Genomic DNA, 16,792 nt, shown 5'->3' with positions numbered 1-16,792 from the left:
CATCCTTCCAAAACCAGATCGTTCCACTCTGCAGACCGGCTGAACCCAAATGAATTGAGTGCACACAAACACATTAGCAGGAAAGATTTAGGACTTTCAGAGATGTAGAAAACCTTCCCAAATGAGGCGACCGACGATCATTGGTTGTTCTCCTGTAAAGTCATGATAGTACATCCTTTATCAATATCTTTACCTGCCTAGTTGTGTGTAGCATCGGTTTCGGACCTGGCATGTTTTCTTCTTCTTGTGTTCTTGTTGTCAGGAGAAGAAAGAGAAGACACAACTATTTCTCATCGGTTTTGTTCTTATCAAGCAAGCGTTATGCAAAAATGTTAAGAATTTTTTTTGTTCTTATGACGCATTTTGCAAAAAAAAATATATATATATTTTGAATCGCTGGTTTTATTCAAGCAACACAATCATGCGGCATATGCGTTCCTTTGCTTGTTTAACTTACATTCTATGGTGCAGTTCAAAAACTGCCGACAAGTTGCATGTGTGTTCTGAGAATCTGAGCCCACTCCAAACTGTAGTGAGAGTTTGACCATTTGAATGGATGGACGTTTATTGATGGACCTCTGGGGAGTTTGAAACTTGTTTGTCAGAGTCACAGCGGGGGCCTATCAACACTGAACCTCGCTGGGCCCTCCTGCTAGCCAGATGTTGGCTCTCACCCGATGGAAACATTGACCAGATGCATGAAAGATTTCTGCTTATGGCATCAGCACAACCATTGGATGCTACAATGTCAGAGCTGAATTTAAATTACTGGCAGTATGGACGTTGGGACTAATTGCACCGCGCACAAAGGGCAAAGCAGGGTGAAGCAATTGGTCCACTCTGCATCCTTCCAAAACCATCCGGGAGGGGGGGAAGAAGAGGATTTCATTATGCCAAAGGACAAGATCGTGGCTTAAAATTCAGAACAAATGGTTTCAGTTTGAATAAATAATGGGGATGGGGTTCTAGGAAGTGAATCAAAAGTCTACTTCTACAGAATATTGTCTGTGATTGAGGAATTACTTAATTAGTCTCGCCCCGAAGGGGATGCTGGACTATTGCAACGTCCCTGTCTCTGTTTGTGTTGTTGGTTGTTATCTCCATATGTGGGTTTCAGAAGGTGGAACGGAGCCCTCCAGGTCTCAAAGTATCCTGTGTGTGTGTGTGTGTGTGTGTGTGTGTGTGTGTGTGTGTGTGTGTGTGTGTGTGTGTGTGTGTGTGTGTGTGTGTGTGTGTGTGTATATTCTTCTTTTTTTACGAAAGAAGGCACTTCTAACCAGAAAGTAAAAGATAGATCTACTGTGAAAATCTGAGCAGATAAGCAAGAGCAGACCTGGTCTCGAGTGACGTTTCACAGCAGGCTTCCTCAAGCCAATAGGCCCAGTTACAGCCATTGCAGTTCTCACCAAGGGAACGAGTGTTGTTTTCCTTCCCCTGTGGAAGCAAGGAGAGATGCCCCAAATGGACTTCACCCCTTCAGGGATCTGGCATTGTGCCATTGCGCATCAGCGATGTGGTCTACAAAATGAAAATGTGTCCACCTGCCCTTTCACGGATCATTCACTGAGTGTTTGAACCCTTACCATGGTGAGGAAATGCCACCTCGGCTCCATCAGCCATCAATAGCATGGCTTAAAAATCAGAGCCAGACGCAAAATTTAGCTTTCATTTTGAAATATAACTTATAAGCGATATTTTTGTATGATAGTACATCTTTGTAGTACAGCCCACTCCCAGTTTTACCCACTGAAAGCATGGCTGAACAGAGCAAGACGGTTTTGGTAGCAATGGACTGATGGGTGTTAAAGAGTAGAGGGGACGTAGGTCCAATCAAGAAACACCAACCAATGTGTGAATTGAAGCTCAGCAACAAGTTGTTCTTTCTTCGAAGGTTGAAAAGTTTCGGTGTCGGCCATGCTGTTCTATCAGGCAGTGATGGAGTGTCCTGACCCTTTCTTTCACTCTCTGTTGTGGCAGCTCGACGCTGAATGACCGATCCCGACTCAATAGGATCGTAAACAATGCTCGTAAAATGATTGGGTGCGATCTGGCTTCCATCGAGAGCCTGTACTCCAGGCAAGTAGCGAAAAAAGCGAAGGCTATCGTCCGAGATGTGTCCCCCCAGCTTTTGAACTTCTCTGTTTGAGTAAACGTTATCCTTCCATCATGATCAACTTGCACAACAGCTTTTAGTCAGTCCACTGCAATCAGCACTCTTAAGGAATATCTACATCTAAACTTTTTGTATGAACATCTAAATGGACATTTTAAATCATGCCACTTATTTCATAACCAAAATGTTAGTTTGGTTCACCATGTTAACAAATATAATTTCGTTCAAACTTTTGGGAGATGAGCAAACTGTACATTTTTGGAATCATCAGAGGATGGAGAATCCGAAAATCAATGTTGGCATTTGCACAGACACAGATTTTGGATTTTCAAAATGGCCACCATAAAATACATATTTTGCGCGATCTCGGCTTCTAGTCAACCTAGAAACTTCATTAAATGTGCGAATCCTATGTTTTCTGGGTCAAGGAATCCAATAAAGGCCTCAAAATAGTGCTCAGGATTATAGAAAAGCAACAAACAAAGGTAATTGAAAACCATTGTCTTTATATGTGATATAACTGTATTACATAATACATGATATTGCAAGTCCTTTGAAGTTATAGGTATAGGTTTATAAAGCAACAAAGCAGCCTTGTTAGTATCAGATTGAACTATAAGTCCTATACACAGGATCTACTAGGTCTATACCGTTCAGGAATACGCTTTTACAGATCTTCATCACTGTCCTGAGTGTCATTTTCGCAAAGGTGTCTACGCAAATGGCAACATAAATTTTGGATTCCTCATGCTCTGAATATCCCAAAAATGTATAGTTTTGCTAATCTCCAAAAATTTGCACGAAAAAACATAGTGAACTTGACTATGTTCTTCTAAGGCTCTCTGCCCTCATCGCAAATAAACTATTTCTCATTCATCATTGTCCGTTGTGTCAGTTTCATGCGAACTCAAACATTCTAGATTGTTCTTGATAGTTTCAATCAAAGTCGTTTTAAGATGTCCTCTCGGACATTCCTTCTACCACGATCATGTTGCTTTCTTTACAACTTAATCTTCTGACCTTCATTACATCAAGCAAGTCTTCTCTTATCAAGTTCTTCTTCGCCAGTATTGATTTTTTAATATCTTCCTGTTTTGTGAGCTTAGACTTCCTCTTTCAGAAACAATCCATTCATCCATCGTATCATTCTCATTTCTGTTCTTTCCATTATTTTTACATATTTGATCTGCATTGCCAACATTTCGCTTTTATACATCAATACCTGTCTGATAAAGGCTTTATAAACGATATTTTTGTCTCCCGACCCTCCGACAAGGTCAGAGACGGGGACATTAACAGGAGCTTCGTCCGACTGACCGACCGATCATCCGTCCATGTACTTTTGTGTACACGTTATTTCAAAAACCGTTGTAACATTTAACTACATATTACGGATATCTATACCTCATGACATTATCTCAACCTGATTAGATCACGGCTGTGATTGGCTGACTTATGTTTCCATGGCAATCATCTCGGTAACTTGGCTTGTGTACTGATATTTCAAAAACCGTTGGAACATTTAACTTTCATATTGGGGATATCTATTCCTAGATTACAGGAGACCTAGATTATGAGCTCCTTGTTAATGTATGATTGATAAACTGAGCATGTCAAGCAATTAACTGCAGGAACTATGGATTAAAATGCATATAGCGACTGAAATAAACAATGAAAACCTCGTGTTATCGACATATAAATGAAGGAATATAAAAGATTAATACATACAAATATGCCACAGCTCAATCAAATTGTATGCAACTGGCTCTCCCCCAGTGATTGAATTATTTGAAGACTTGCTTTGAAGGTTCTCTGGCAGGCCATTATATTGGAATAATTTAAGTCTCATAGTAGGGCCCACTCCAAGTTTTAATTTAACCCCACAAGCATCAAACGCAACACATATTATACACTATCCCACTGCAAACGGGCAAGAAAAACTGGTCAGAATAACCTGGAGGCTTCTGAAGCCAACAGTGGCTAAAAACATATGGAAGCTACTTACATCGGGAAGTTAGAAAAAAACATAAACTGGGTCAGTGACAAATACAAGGTCGGTAGAAACGGAAACAGGTATTTTTTTTTTCACCATGCCTTGGGATATACACAAACAACTGGTGAAAATCTGTCAGATTTTTAGTGTATAATTACACTTTCTGTTTCCCTCCTATTCACAGAGAAGGCACTGCTGATATCACGTAAGGTTACATACAGTACAATAATTAGTTACATTTCAATTGGTGGGGGGATTTCGTATGCGGGGAGGGGATTTTTTTTTTGTACACAAGATCGAGGCTCATGGTAGAACGAGGGGACCGTGGCTAAAAAGGCAATGAACGGACAGTTGTGCACAGTTGGGCCACAGTTCGAGACATCAAGCAATTGAAATGAAATAACAGGGAAGGGGGACAGAGAGGAGGGAAGGAAACAAAGTAACTTGCAGGGAAGAGAGATGGTTCGGTAGGGTTATTGGGGGTAGGAGAGATTTCAGGTGGGGATTGTGGATGACGTGAGATGGTGGTGCACCACATGCTTAAATCCCTGGAGGAAAGAGCATGACTGAACTATCTCTGGAAGGTTCCACAAATGGGAGAAAAGAGTGGAGGTGTGTGGAAAGCATGGACCCAATTGGAATAAAAACACAAGATCAAAATGGTTGAAGTTATCTGCCGTCAAGGGTTACAAAGCACTGACATTTTGGGCCTTCATAACATTTTGCCCCAACACAACCGTATCTTGTGCCACCAATGCTTACCATTAGTTCTTTGCAACTATATGGATTTCGGAAGTTTAACCAGGAGGAGGTTACTGGAAAAACATTTATATCCTAGAGGAGTTGAGGATGATCAGAGGACTGAGACAGCAGAGGGAGCTAGAATGGAGGAGAGGTGGTTAAAAAATAAAACAGAGACCACTGACCTGCCTGCAATGTGAAACCGACCTTGTGGTTCCACCTCATCATGGGAGATACCATTACTGTTGAGAGCTTTACATCCCAGGGATTGCAGAAAAGACATGTGTTGTGCCCACACGTGAGAGCATTACTCCATTAAGATACATACAAAGGATGCGCGTAGTTCTGATTTCTGTTTTTGAAAGGTTCTGTTTTCTGGGTTTTTTCTGATTTCTGTTTTCGAATCATATGAAAGGCAATTTGGAGTATCCTACTATTAATTTGAAATTGGTCACTGCTTTTGACACCAATACAATTTTTAGCCGCGTCGCAGACGCTGCTAATAGAGTGCCCTCTGCTGTTGTTGTTCTTCTTCTTGTTCTTCTTGTTCTTGTTCTTGCAGAGAAGACAAAACCTCAAAGCTCCACCCATTCTGGGAACCAAAGCTCCACCCATTGTGGGAGAGCCTGCATATAAACAAATATCCACCATTTTATTAACTCGCATAGCTTTGAGGCCTGTTTTGTAGGCCCGTGGTGTCTTCCTCTCTCACACAGTTTTATTTCAAATCAAATTCGATATATCATTTCATTTTTCACAGTCGCTAACATAGTTTTAGACTTGGTTGAAAAAAAACGGGAAGAAAATCCGATGAAAGTTGCCCTTTATAGAACGAAATGAATTCTCAAAGGCCTGTAACTTCAAGTCCATTGAGATATATATTTTTTAAATCGCGGCATGGTCAGTCATACACCGCCCAAAATAACAGACGGGAAAATGCCGAGATATATATATTTTGTTTAAATCGCGGCATGGTCAGTCATACACCGCCCGAAATAACAGACGGGAAAATGCCGAGATATATTAAAAATTCGTCCATTTGATGACAATCGTCATGATGAAATATTTAATTTATACGTCGTCACAATAATGTGGAGAGAGGAGCATAGCTTCGTTCACGTGTCGCTACACACGAGAAATTGCCGAGATATATTTTTTTACAATCACGGCATGGTTAGTCATACACCGCCTGAAATAACAGACGGGAAAATGCCGAGATATATTAAAAATTCGTCGCCACACATGGGAAATTGCCGAGATATATTTTCACTTTGCACAAAAATAACATCAAGTAATCGAATCAATAGGAATGTCCTGTGCCTATAACATCGACGTTATAGGCACAGCTGCATCTAGGCATTGTGTAACATCGACGCGGCTTTTGTTTTAATTAAAACTTTTTGTACTTGTTTTAAATACATGAGCTAAGGCTCATAATAGAGCTGATACACACACACACACACACACACACACACACACACACACACACACACACACACACACACACTCACACTCACACTCACGGACATACTGATGAGACAGACACTTAACACAGCCACTGAGCTTGGGAAAGTGCCGTCACTAACGTCACGTCCGGGGATACTCTGGGTACCAGCGACGTCATAACAATGGTGCAGCTTTCCTCACCGTACTCAGTGGGGCATTTCCTCAAGACGAATTTCCTCCCCCATGGATCCCCAATTTCATAAACGATGTTTGTTACTAGTACACCCGTACACTACGGGAGTGGCAGGAAGGGTAATTCCTCTTTGGGATATATCGATTACAGTCGATCTATGGTCGGGTATCAAGAACATTGGGTGTGTGTTCATTTACCTAGTTTATTGTGGAGAGATCGCCAAGTGGTTTAAGCATTCGAGCAAGCATTCCATTCAAAACCGTTAAGGAATGGCTGGCTTGGCAAGCGCTAGCTATCTGCTTTGTAAATGAGCACAACCCAGGCTTCCTCCCTTTCAGTTTTGTATAAAACAGCAGGAGCGAGTTTCAAAAGGCCGCCACAAAAAACCCCATGTTAGCGCCAGGAAGGGTCGTGTTATTAATTCAACCTTTGTGGGGTATATAGAGCACAGTAGATCTTCGCTCAGTTCTGTAAGTAAAACTTACCTCACAGATGTCAGGATTCCTCCAAATTTCTTCATTTAGTGTTATAAACAGCATTAGCGACTGTTTAAAAAGATAATCATACGTGTTTGTGGTTTATAATATTTTACTTCCTGTAGAAGCCGTTGCTCCCACGGAAACACCATTATAACTACGAGTACCCGACTGCAAAGCCGCAATGAGCCGGCGAAGCCAAAGCCTCTTGCCACTATTTTACCCATCACTCTGGCATCAGTAGGATAGGTAGTTGGTCGTAGGTTGGTGTAGTAGGTACCGTACCAAGTTCAAAATGACACCATTTGCATTCTGGATGAGATTAAAATTTATAAAATTTTCTTCTTGATTAATTCGGTGAAATCCGTCTCAATTTAGGATATTTCCGGCCGTGAAAAACTCTCCCCGAAGGCCGCGATATTTCTAAAAAACAATTCTTCGTCAATTTTAGAATACTTGATGCCGTTTTCAGCCTCCGAAACGCGGTAATAAGCTTTTTTGAAATATTTTTTCAAATGCTCGAATCTCGTTGGTTCTGGTGTTTGGTGACGATTTTCGTTAAAGATAACCAGGGCCCGGGGAACGAGGTTGGTCTTAAAGTATTTTAATTACAAATTAGAGGTGCATAAGATTGTGAATCAAAAAAGGACGGGTGAAACAAACTCCTATTGAACTTTTTCTCAATTTTTTTATGCATACTTCCGCATCCGCAAGATGGCGGCCTCCATTGAGTGATTTGGTTTTTGAAATATTTTTTCAAATGCTCGAATCTCATTGGTTCTGGTGTTTGGTGACGATTTTCGTTGACGATAACCAGGGCCCATGCGGGCCCGGGGAACAAGGTTGGTCTTGAAGTATTTTAATTACAAATTAGAGGTGCATAAGATTGTGAATCAAAAAAAGACGGGTGAGACAAACTCCTATTGAACTTTTTCGCAATTTTTAATGCATACTTCCGCATCCGCAAGATGGCGGCCTCCACTGAGTGATTTGGTGCGTCAAAGCTTGGAATTCTCAAAGGATCCAGCAAAATCTGGTTTTTCAACATCATACGCACGTGTTCATTCACAACACCGGCTTCGCCGGCTATAAGCTATTTATACACGTTATCACTGCAGGAAAAACGCCTTGGTGAAGTGGAACATTATTAGTATTAATATTGTTTTGTAACAACATTAATAATATGCGATTATCATTAATTTTGTTATGAAAAACATCTTTGGAAAAACGCCACAATAAATCTTATTTGGGAATACGCCACGATAAAGCTAATTTAACATTTATATACACCTCAACGTGCAACCCCATTGACGGCAATGGTGAGAAAATTCGCTCGGGGGGATAAAACCCCCTTGGGGAGGGGGGGGGGGTTAATGAATGCACTACAAACCTTAATTGTGTAACCCTTCGTCATCCTGTCAGGTTTGGTTGAGATTGTATAAGTTACGACAGAATGTATTGGCATCAAAAATTCACCAGACAGACACACAGAAATGGCGTATTTTAGTATGAAAGCAAACATTGTTCAAGAGTGTTCACCTTTATTGAAAGGGCATAATTCTGATAAAAATGCTTACAGAATGTTGTTTCATAAACCACAACAACCACCGTTATATAAAATGCTTTGGCTGCGAAATGATTGATTTCAGAGACTATGATTGACAATGCATCACATAACGCATTATCCGTTGTTTCTGAAATGGTAATCAAAGCATATTTATTAGCGTAGCAAAACTTTTCTGCAACATTGTACGTGTACGAGATAGTTTTGACAAAACTATAAATCAGACAAATGTCACAGTATTTTATAACAGCCACAAAGATTGTTGTTTTCATATAAACATTAACAGTCTATTTTATAAGTCAGATAGAAAGCACAAATACAACAGTCTTTTTCAGGATAAATATTACTGAGTGTCTTGTTTTCATGCGAAGGTAGATGTAGGTCTTTTTGTAAGAAAAGTATCAGACAAACTAACGTATCAGCATTGGTATAGTGTATAAGTACTTTCACCCTTACATAAAAGTTACATATGCATTGTCGTTGCATAACAACTTGAAAAATATATTCCGATGTTATTGGTTTATCTTACATGTCGTGAAGGTTATTGTCAATCTGCGTTGGCGGACAGGTATAAAAATGGATGAAATCAACAGAACGTTCATTGAGATATGCTAAACACCATGGGAAGCAAAGGGAAGTTGACTTTTCCGGCGCTAACTCTTCGTTTGAGCAAAAACTTATGAAGTTAACATACCTCAATCAACGTTGTGTTTATTTCATCCATTATCTTGCTGGTCGGTTCATTTCCTGGTCAGAGTGTATCATTCCTTTTGTTCAATGAGAATGCCTTTTCTGACTGCCTGTGTACCCATTTTCAATTAACCTTGTCTATCTTTAATGTAGTGTATCATCAACTATTGGAGTGTATTTGTATCCCATTGGGAAAACATGGATGAACTAAAAAAAAAAATACAAAGTTAAGGCTCGTAGAAAGAGCAAAACGGCAGGATGTAGGGGTTTTAACTGATGCAAGAGCAGAAGGGAACAAGCAAATGTCCGATGTCGATACATACGAGACCTGTAAAAATGTGTGGTGTTAAAAACTTCTTAGATTAAGATACTCCAAAGACCCCAAGACACCAGTTTTAAGTAATTTCAATAAAGTGTCTTTTGACTTGGATGTACTTTCTGCATTTGTTATTCTTGCTGTCTATGCCCATTAGATAGAGGGTTTAAGATTGCTCTTTCAGCCACGGCTTGGTTGCTTTAGTCAGTAGTCAGTAGTTCCTCATCGGTGGCGCATCGATGGTCATGCAGGTGGGACCTCTGTTCAAAGCCACAGTCAAAATGGCAGTCTGCAGATGTTGGCCAAATCTGACCCCAGCTTTCATGACAACAGGTCGAGTGTGCAACAAATTTTGCAAAGACTGGTGTAACTAACATTCCTCTGTGATTATTGTTTTGTGAGACATATGATATATCAACAGGAGGTTAGCGGGAATAAAGAAGATAACATGAGATGGCATTAACTCGCAACTTTAACAGTGGAGGGAGGAATAATTGAACATGCAACAGGGAGGAAATTCCACAGGTGGGCAAGATAGGGACAAAGAAATGCTGGTGAGTAAGAAGTCTGGACATTGAAAGGATTGACAAAGAGGGAGTTTCTGGATGATCCTGGTTGAGCTCGGGCAGGGCCGATTGCTGAAAAGCAGGGGTAGCAAAATTGGATTATAAATTGTAGAAGACTGAAAGCCCACTAATCAGTTGATGGTGAAAGAGCAATAAGCACTTTGCAACATTTCCTTGATAGATGATGTTGATGATTTTCACATCTTTAGCCTGCATGGCTTCCAGGAGCGCCAGGCGGCATGCAGATGCACCAGCTCACAAGGGAGAGCAACTCTTTATTTTGCTTCAAACTAATGCCATAGAAAAGTTCTGCAGAACCAAGGAAGGACTTCGCTTGGTGCAAAAATTCCCAGTCTTCAGCTGGCATTAATGGCCAGGTTGAAAAGGTGAACTTTTCAGGAGACGTCATGTGCTTATGGTGAGGCCCAATAATTAAAGGGAATGAACTTCTTCCAGAGAAGTAGAAAGTTGTTTTTTCATGATGATACTCGTATATAGAAACCGTGAGCACGTGGGACTTGCCGGGATTTAATATTCATGTTCCTGCAGATATTGAACCAGTTTCTGATCTTTTCAAGGTCTGCTTTGTGTAATGCAGCTGTTGTCTCTCTGACACTGGAATGTTGAACTACTTACTATCGTGCAGAGACTGCATAATTAAATGCAGTAGATGAAGAGCCTTAGCTCAATGCAGGTTCGACAGAGGAGATGCCTAATTGGAAGCAGCAGGTTTTATAACATGTCCACTGATGCCACCAGAGTCTGTAGCCAAGGAGACTTTCTCAGATAGAACACTCAATGCCCAAGTGGCAGTAAGGAAGGACAAAGAGGCTTTGGAAAAGATCGATTCAGACAAGCTTTAGAAGCATATACCAAGTTTAAACATTCTTCCTTGTCACATGCAAAATTTGCTGTTAAACCATCTGCAGAGATGGGATTAGTGAAGGGAACGCATCCAGCAGAGACTGACTACACCAGTTGCTACTAGGTCTTGGAAGAAGCAGACTGGTTAGAGAGTTGTTTTAAATATGAACCTATGATGTATCCTGCCTTGCCTAAGAATATATATGCTTATTGTGAACTGTGTGGAGTGACCTCTGCTATCGCTTAATCAGATTTGCCTTCCAAGAAGAGAAAATGATCTGCTTAAAGCAATGGCCTCACCACAAGCCTCTGTGCATCATGGCTGAAAAGAAGGTCAAGATGCGAGGTAGCTGCATACAGGATGGAATTCAACTGCATCAGAGAGAGAGCAAGCTTCTGGGAAAGTATTCCTGGGAGGAATCATTATATCAGGTGCGGAGGGGAAGAGAGACCAGTCCTTGAGTACAATAATGGATAATGGCCAGCTGGCCTATGTGAATTGCCAGTATACAGTGCGTTGGTATGTTCTCTGAGGGCAGTCACCAAAATTGAATCCTCATAATGAGGATATGATCAGAGGAGCTGAAGAGAAGCAGGAGAGCTTCAATAGAAAGTTGGTCATTACCGGCTCCAATAGAGAAGATTACCGATTTGTGGATATCTGTGCTGGAAAATGCAATGATTACATCAGGTCCAATGTTTCATAAAAGGCCTTGGCATCTTTACCCAAGAGGTTCTGTACCATTTCTGATACCCAGATGACTGGCATGCCAACAGGTCCATCTTGAAAGAAAGTGAGGAGTACATGGAGTGTTAGAGTGGGGGTTGAGGAACGGGGACTGGGCAGTGACCTTGTTATGGACGGGTATGTTGAGCCCGATATATTCCAGTGAGCGAGGAAGTGTCAGGCGAGAGCATACACTTGCTGTGGTAGATGAAGACAGTGGTGCCACCACCAGGGAAGTAGGTAGGCCTGAGAAGTGTAAGAGAGAAATGTCAGATGAGAATCAAGAATTCTCTCTGAAAGGAACCTCACTGGTAATTTGGAAGATAGTAAGCAGATAATATGTGGATAAGCAGAGCAACCTGTAAGGAGAGATTTTTAATGCTATACCAGAGGCTTCCACTGTTAGACCAGAGACCATATTGTTAGTAATGGAAGAGAAAAGAGTACGAGTTTGGAGCATCGGGACGAGGTGATGGGCGTGAGGGGAATCATTTCCTGCTTGTGTATTATTTGTGCAAATGTGTCAATTCTAGAAAAAAATATTGTATGTCAGTCATCTCGTTAATTAATAGAGTTGGACACCCTACCCTGTGAAAACGCACATTACTTGTAACCAATCTAACTTCAAACATGTTACCCCAAGGAAGACCCGCTGTGGGTCACATGAACTTTGGACATTTTTACTTTCAAGTAACTAACTACTATATGCATTGTTATGAAATTGTTAGTCATTGAGCAATTCGTGGCTTGTTTAATATAACGTATAGTCACAAGTTGGTGCTATACCGTGAAGGCCATGAGAAGTTATGTAACAGTCTTAAGAATCATCATCAAAGCTTTTGTTCAATGTTTTCACATGGGCAAGAGTGTACCAGTTTCCGTTTAAAAACGTAGCAAATTCACAAAAGCAGGATGATGGAAAAGGCCAGAAGAGTACGGAATGTTTCTTTCGATGGGCGGTGAATTTTGGTAAAGTGTCTTGAAAGCTAATACTTGTAACTTTTGTTCACCGTTAAAGAACAAATTCTTGATTCACATTTGACAATGTACACGTGAGCATATAACTACAGCTCATGTGTCATTTATATAAACTCTTGCTTTGCTAACAGCTTCAAGAAGCATCAGAAAGCTTCTTTAAAAGTGCTGCTGTCTTCTCTCACCATACGTGACACTTTTCTTTGGGGTTCATAAAGTCACCCTCTTTACATTCAAACGCCTCTGAAAAAGCAGGAAAGTTTTGAAGGACACCCAGTACCCTGCAACAAAGAGTACATTCGTTTTCTGAGAGGAGATTAAACAGCTTCAAACACATTTCACTTTAAAAAGCATCAAATAAAAAAAAGATACAAGTTTTGTTTGAATCGGTTATTTATGAGTAATCAAACCTGAATTTTCCAGGGCAGTGATAATTTGTTTTAATGGAGTTGCTGGCATACTCGGGTCTGTATGAACTACACCATACCTGCACACACACATACACAGTCTTTTTCAAAAGCAAGAGCTATTCCTAAAGTATTGTATTAACATTTTAAGGCTTTTGTAAATTATACTAATTCTATAACATCCTACACTAAAATTTATCTTAATTGGACAACTTGAAGTAGTTGTTTACCTAAAGTAAGAACCTTATCAACTTCAAATCGGTTGATAAATTTTCTGACGACCCAGTTCATTAGCTGAACTCTGTTCTTCATAGAGATTTTGACCCTTTTATCCCACATTATTTCCCCTTTTTCAGAAGTTTGTTAGAATTATGACATTCTTCCATCAGGATTTATCTGTTAGATCAGGTTGGTGCAAACTTGAACATTCCATGCTTTTATTGACGGTTTCAATCCATGTCTTTGTAGGATGTCCTCTCGGCTTTTTTACAGTGTAGCCTGGAGGTCAATGCCATCTGGAACAATGTTTGTCTGTCCATCCGGTGTATGTATGTATGTACAGTCAATGAAAAAGTAAGTACACCCCATGTAAAGTTTTGACTTTTTCAACATATTTCAACATACAGCTATTTGATCTTCATTTCAACAATATTGATAGATAAAGGTGATACAACATAACAAATATCATGAAACATTTACATTTTGTAGTCCATTGTATAATTTAAATAAACATAAATGCAAATTTCGCATGTGGAAAAGTAAGTACACCCCTACATTTATCACTACTTCAAATACCTAAAATTAGAATCAGGTGCACCAGCTCAGGTGCAAATGATTAGAACATTGTTAGAGAGGATCTTGGAGGAACCTGTCTTATTTAAACCTCAGACATTTAGTTTGGTTTGCTCTTTGTTGTTGAAGTGTGCGGCGTCACCATGCCTAGATCAAAAGAGCTATCAGAGGCCTTCAGAAAGAAGGTTATAGATGCCTACGAGTCTGGGAAGGGATTTAAAAAGATCTCCAAACAATTTGAAATCAATAATTCGACTGTCCGGAAGATCATCGACAAGTGGAGAAGATTCAAAAACAACTGCCAACTTGTTCAGGCCAGGCCTCCCCAGCAAGTTCAGCCCGAGAGCAGACCGCAAGATGCTGAAAGAAGTCTCTAAGAACCCCAGAATGTCATCACGGGACCTACAGGTAGCTCTTGCCACTGTTCATGTCAAAGTGCATGAGTCTACCATTAGAAAGAGGATGCACAAATTTGATCTACATGTGAGGTGTGCCAGGAGGAAACCTTTGCTGTCCAGAAAGAACATCAGGGCAAGACTAAAGTTTGCCAAGGAACACCTCGGCAAAGGCCAGCACTTCTGGAACAATGTGCTCTGGACAGATGAGTCGAAGGTAGAGCTATTTGGCCACAGTACCAGAAGACATGTTTGGCGAAAACCAAAGACAGCATTTGACCACAAGAACCTGATACCAACTGTAAAGCATGGTGGTGGAAATATTATGGTTTGGGGCAGCTTTGCTGCATCAGGGCCTGGGCAGCTCACCATCATAGAATCCACTATGAATTCTTCATTGTACAAGAGGGTTCTTGAGGATAATGTGAAGCCATCTGCAGAAAGTTGAAGCTCAACCGAAGGTGGACCTTGCAACATGACAATGACCCTAAACATACCAATAAATCCACCAAGGAATGGCTGAAAAGAAAGAAATGGAGGGTTCTGGAATGGCCAAGTCAAAGCCCGGATCTAAATCCCATCGAGATGTTGTGGGGGGATTTGAAACGAGCTGTGCATGCAAGAAACCCATCAAACATCGCACAGCTGAAAGACTTCTGCATGGAGGAGTGGGCAAAAATTTCTTCCAGTCGATGTAAGAGACTGGTAGACAGTTATAAGAAACGCCTACTTGAGGTTGTTTCTGCCAAAGGGTAAACACCACCTATTAGAGCCAAGGGTGTACCTACTTTTTCCACATGCAAAATTTGCATTTGTTTATTTAAATTATACAATGGACTACAAAATGTAAATGTTTCATGATATTTGTTGTATTATATCACCTTTATCTATCAATATTGTTGAAATGAAGATCAAATAGCTGTATGTTGAAATATGTTGAAAGAGTCAAAACTTTACATGGGGTGTACTTACTTTTTCACGTGACTGTATGTATGAATGAAGGTATGTATCTATGTATGTATGCATGTAGGTATGTATTTATCTACTGTATGTAGGTATGTATGTAGTTATATATCTATGTATTGTTATGTTTGTGGGGGTAAGGATACGTTAGTCAAGGTAGATTTGTATAGGTGGGTGCTCCGAATGTCATGTAGAAACCTTGATATAATAAGTACTTCTTTAGACCGTGTGTTTGGATTAAGCTTGTATATTCGTCCCTATCACGAGGGGGCGGGGCATGTTATTTAGCTCAGGGTTTATGTTAATTCATTCCTTGTATGTTGTTCCCTCTGTGATTTATCCCTATGTCCCTGATGCCACCACATTAGGCACTAGTTCGAATTGCGCATTTAATGGCACTAAATAATAAAACATCCGGAAGCAGGACATTGAGCGCTATGGCTGATAACACCAACTTGGATAGCAACATCGAAGCAGGCAGGTCCGTGGGGCCATGCCCCCAAGAGCAATGATTGGTTAGAGGGAGCGCGAGTCGCTCGGGGATTGGTGGAAGGATGACGTCAGCGAGAACGTTCTGGAGCTGGCGAGTTGGCACGTACTGGTTGGATTAGGATGAGGATGACATCAGGGGATGGATTATAAAAGACTGGTGATCCTAACATCGGCTCTCGGTTGCTGGATCGTGGACGGCTCTCTCCTGGCTGGATAGTGGATTGATCGGCCGTTTCCTCGTCTTGGCATCATTCGCCGGGCTTGGTTCATTGTCTTTCGGCCGTGCCATGGACAGATTCTCTCTTGTTCGTGATTCATTCACTGGCTCCTGGGGGAACGAATCGTTCATGGATTCGTTCTTGGGTTCGCTCCTTGTTTTGTGTGTCGGCACCAGCGGGATAGTTCATTTCCTCTGCAACATCGAATGGCCGGGAGTTTCGAGCCCTCCGGAGCGGGAATATCGGGAGGTTGGATGGTCGGAAGAACGACACACAACTAGGAAAGCAGGGTCTGGCGGAGGCTGACCTTTTCAGCCACTAGTTGGCGCCAACCGGCGTGCATTTCCCACGAAGGGACACGGGGCCTGGACGACTCGTGACGGGGGTTCAAGCCGAGCAAAGAAAGCTAAGTGCCAACCACACACTTTTATGTTATATAACATTTATTTTATCCTTCGTCTGTGTTTGTGTCTGGTTGTGGGGACGTCCCATTTAGGAATTTAGTTTATCGTGCGTTTCTTTGTTTCCGGCATTTATTTTAATAAACCTGTTTCCTTTTGTACATTTGAAATCCGTATCGTGCGAGTTATTTTCTGCATGTTTGAGGACTGCCGGTGGGACCTGTGCAGGTAAGTGCTCTTGAGCATTCTCCACCTCCTCCTCTTCCCCTCCCCCTCCGTTCCACCCCCCCCCCCCCCCAGCATGTATTAACTCCGCCATACATTTGAACCGAACGCTTCGGAGTAACAGCTTGTTCGGCTATCGGTACCTTGGAAAGATTTTAATCGCTAGGAATGCGACAGTATGTATGTAGGTATGTATCTATGTGTGTATGTATGCATGTAGGTATGTAGGTATGTA

The 16,792-nt window shown here is 41.1% G+C and overlaps 2 protein-coding genes across 2 annotated transcripts in view; one reads left to right on the top strand and one right to left on the bottom strand.

Moving 5' to 3' along the window:
* LOC137415321 (uncharacterized) overlaps positions 1–16,792 on the top strand; it is a 189,520-nt gene that overhangs the window by 55,266 nt on the left and 117,462 nt on the right. The window lies entirely within an intron of this gene.
* The window catches only part of LOC137415320 (membrane metallo-endopeptidase-like 1), a 176,668-nt gene continuing 168,359 nt past the window's right edge, over positions 8,484–16,792 (bottom strand). Inside the window, exons 22-23 of the mRNA XM_068100906.2 lie at positions 13,075–13,151; positions 8,484–12,945 (exon numbers count right to left, since the gene is read on the bottom strand). Of these exons, the coding sequence (XP_067957007.2) occupies positions 12,846–12,945; positions 13,075–13,151 (177 nt within the window). The 3' untranslated portion in view covers positions 8,484–12,845. The remainder of the gene's footprint in view (positions 12,946–13,074; positions 13,152–16,792) is intronic.

This window comes from Myxine glutinosa, chromosome 4, assembly GCF_964187855.1.
Source record: "Myxine glutinosa chromosome 4, kmMyxGlut1.1, whole genome shotgun sequence".
NCBI lineage: Eukaryota > Metazoa > Chordata > Myxini > Myxiniformes > Myxinidae > Myxine > Myxine glutinosa.
The sequence above is the reverse complement of the archived record's forward strand: the minus strand, read 5'-3'. Positions and strand labels throughout refer to the sequence as shown.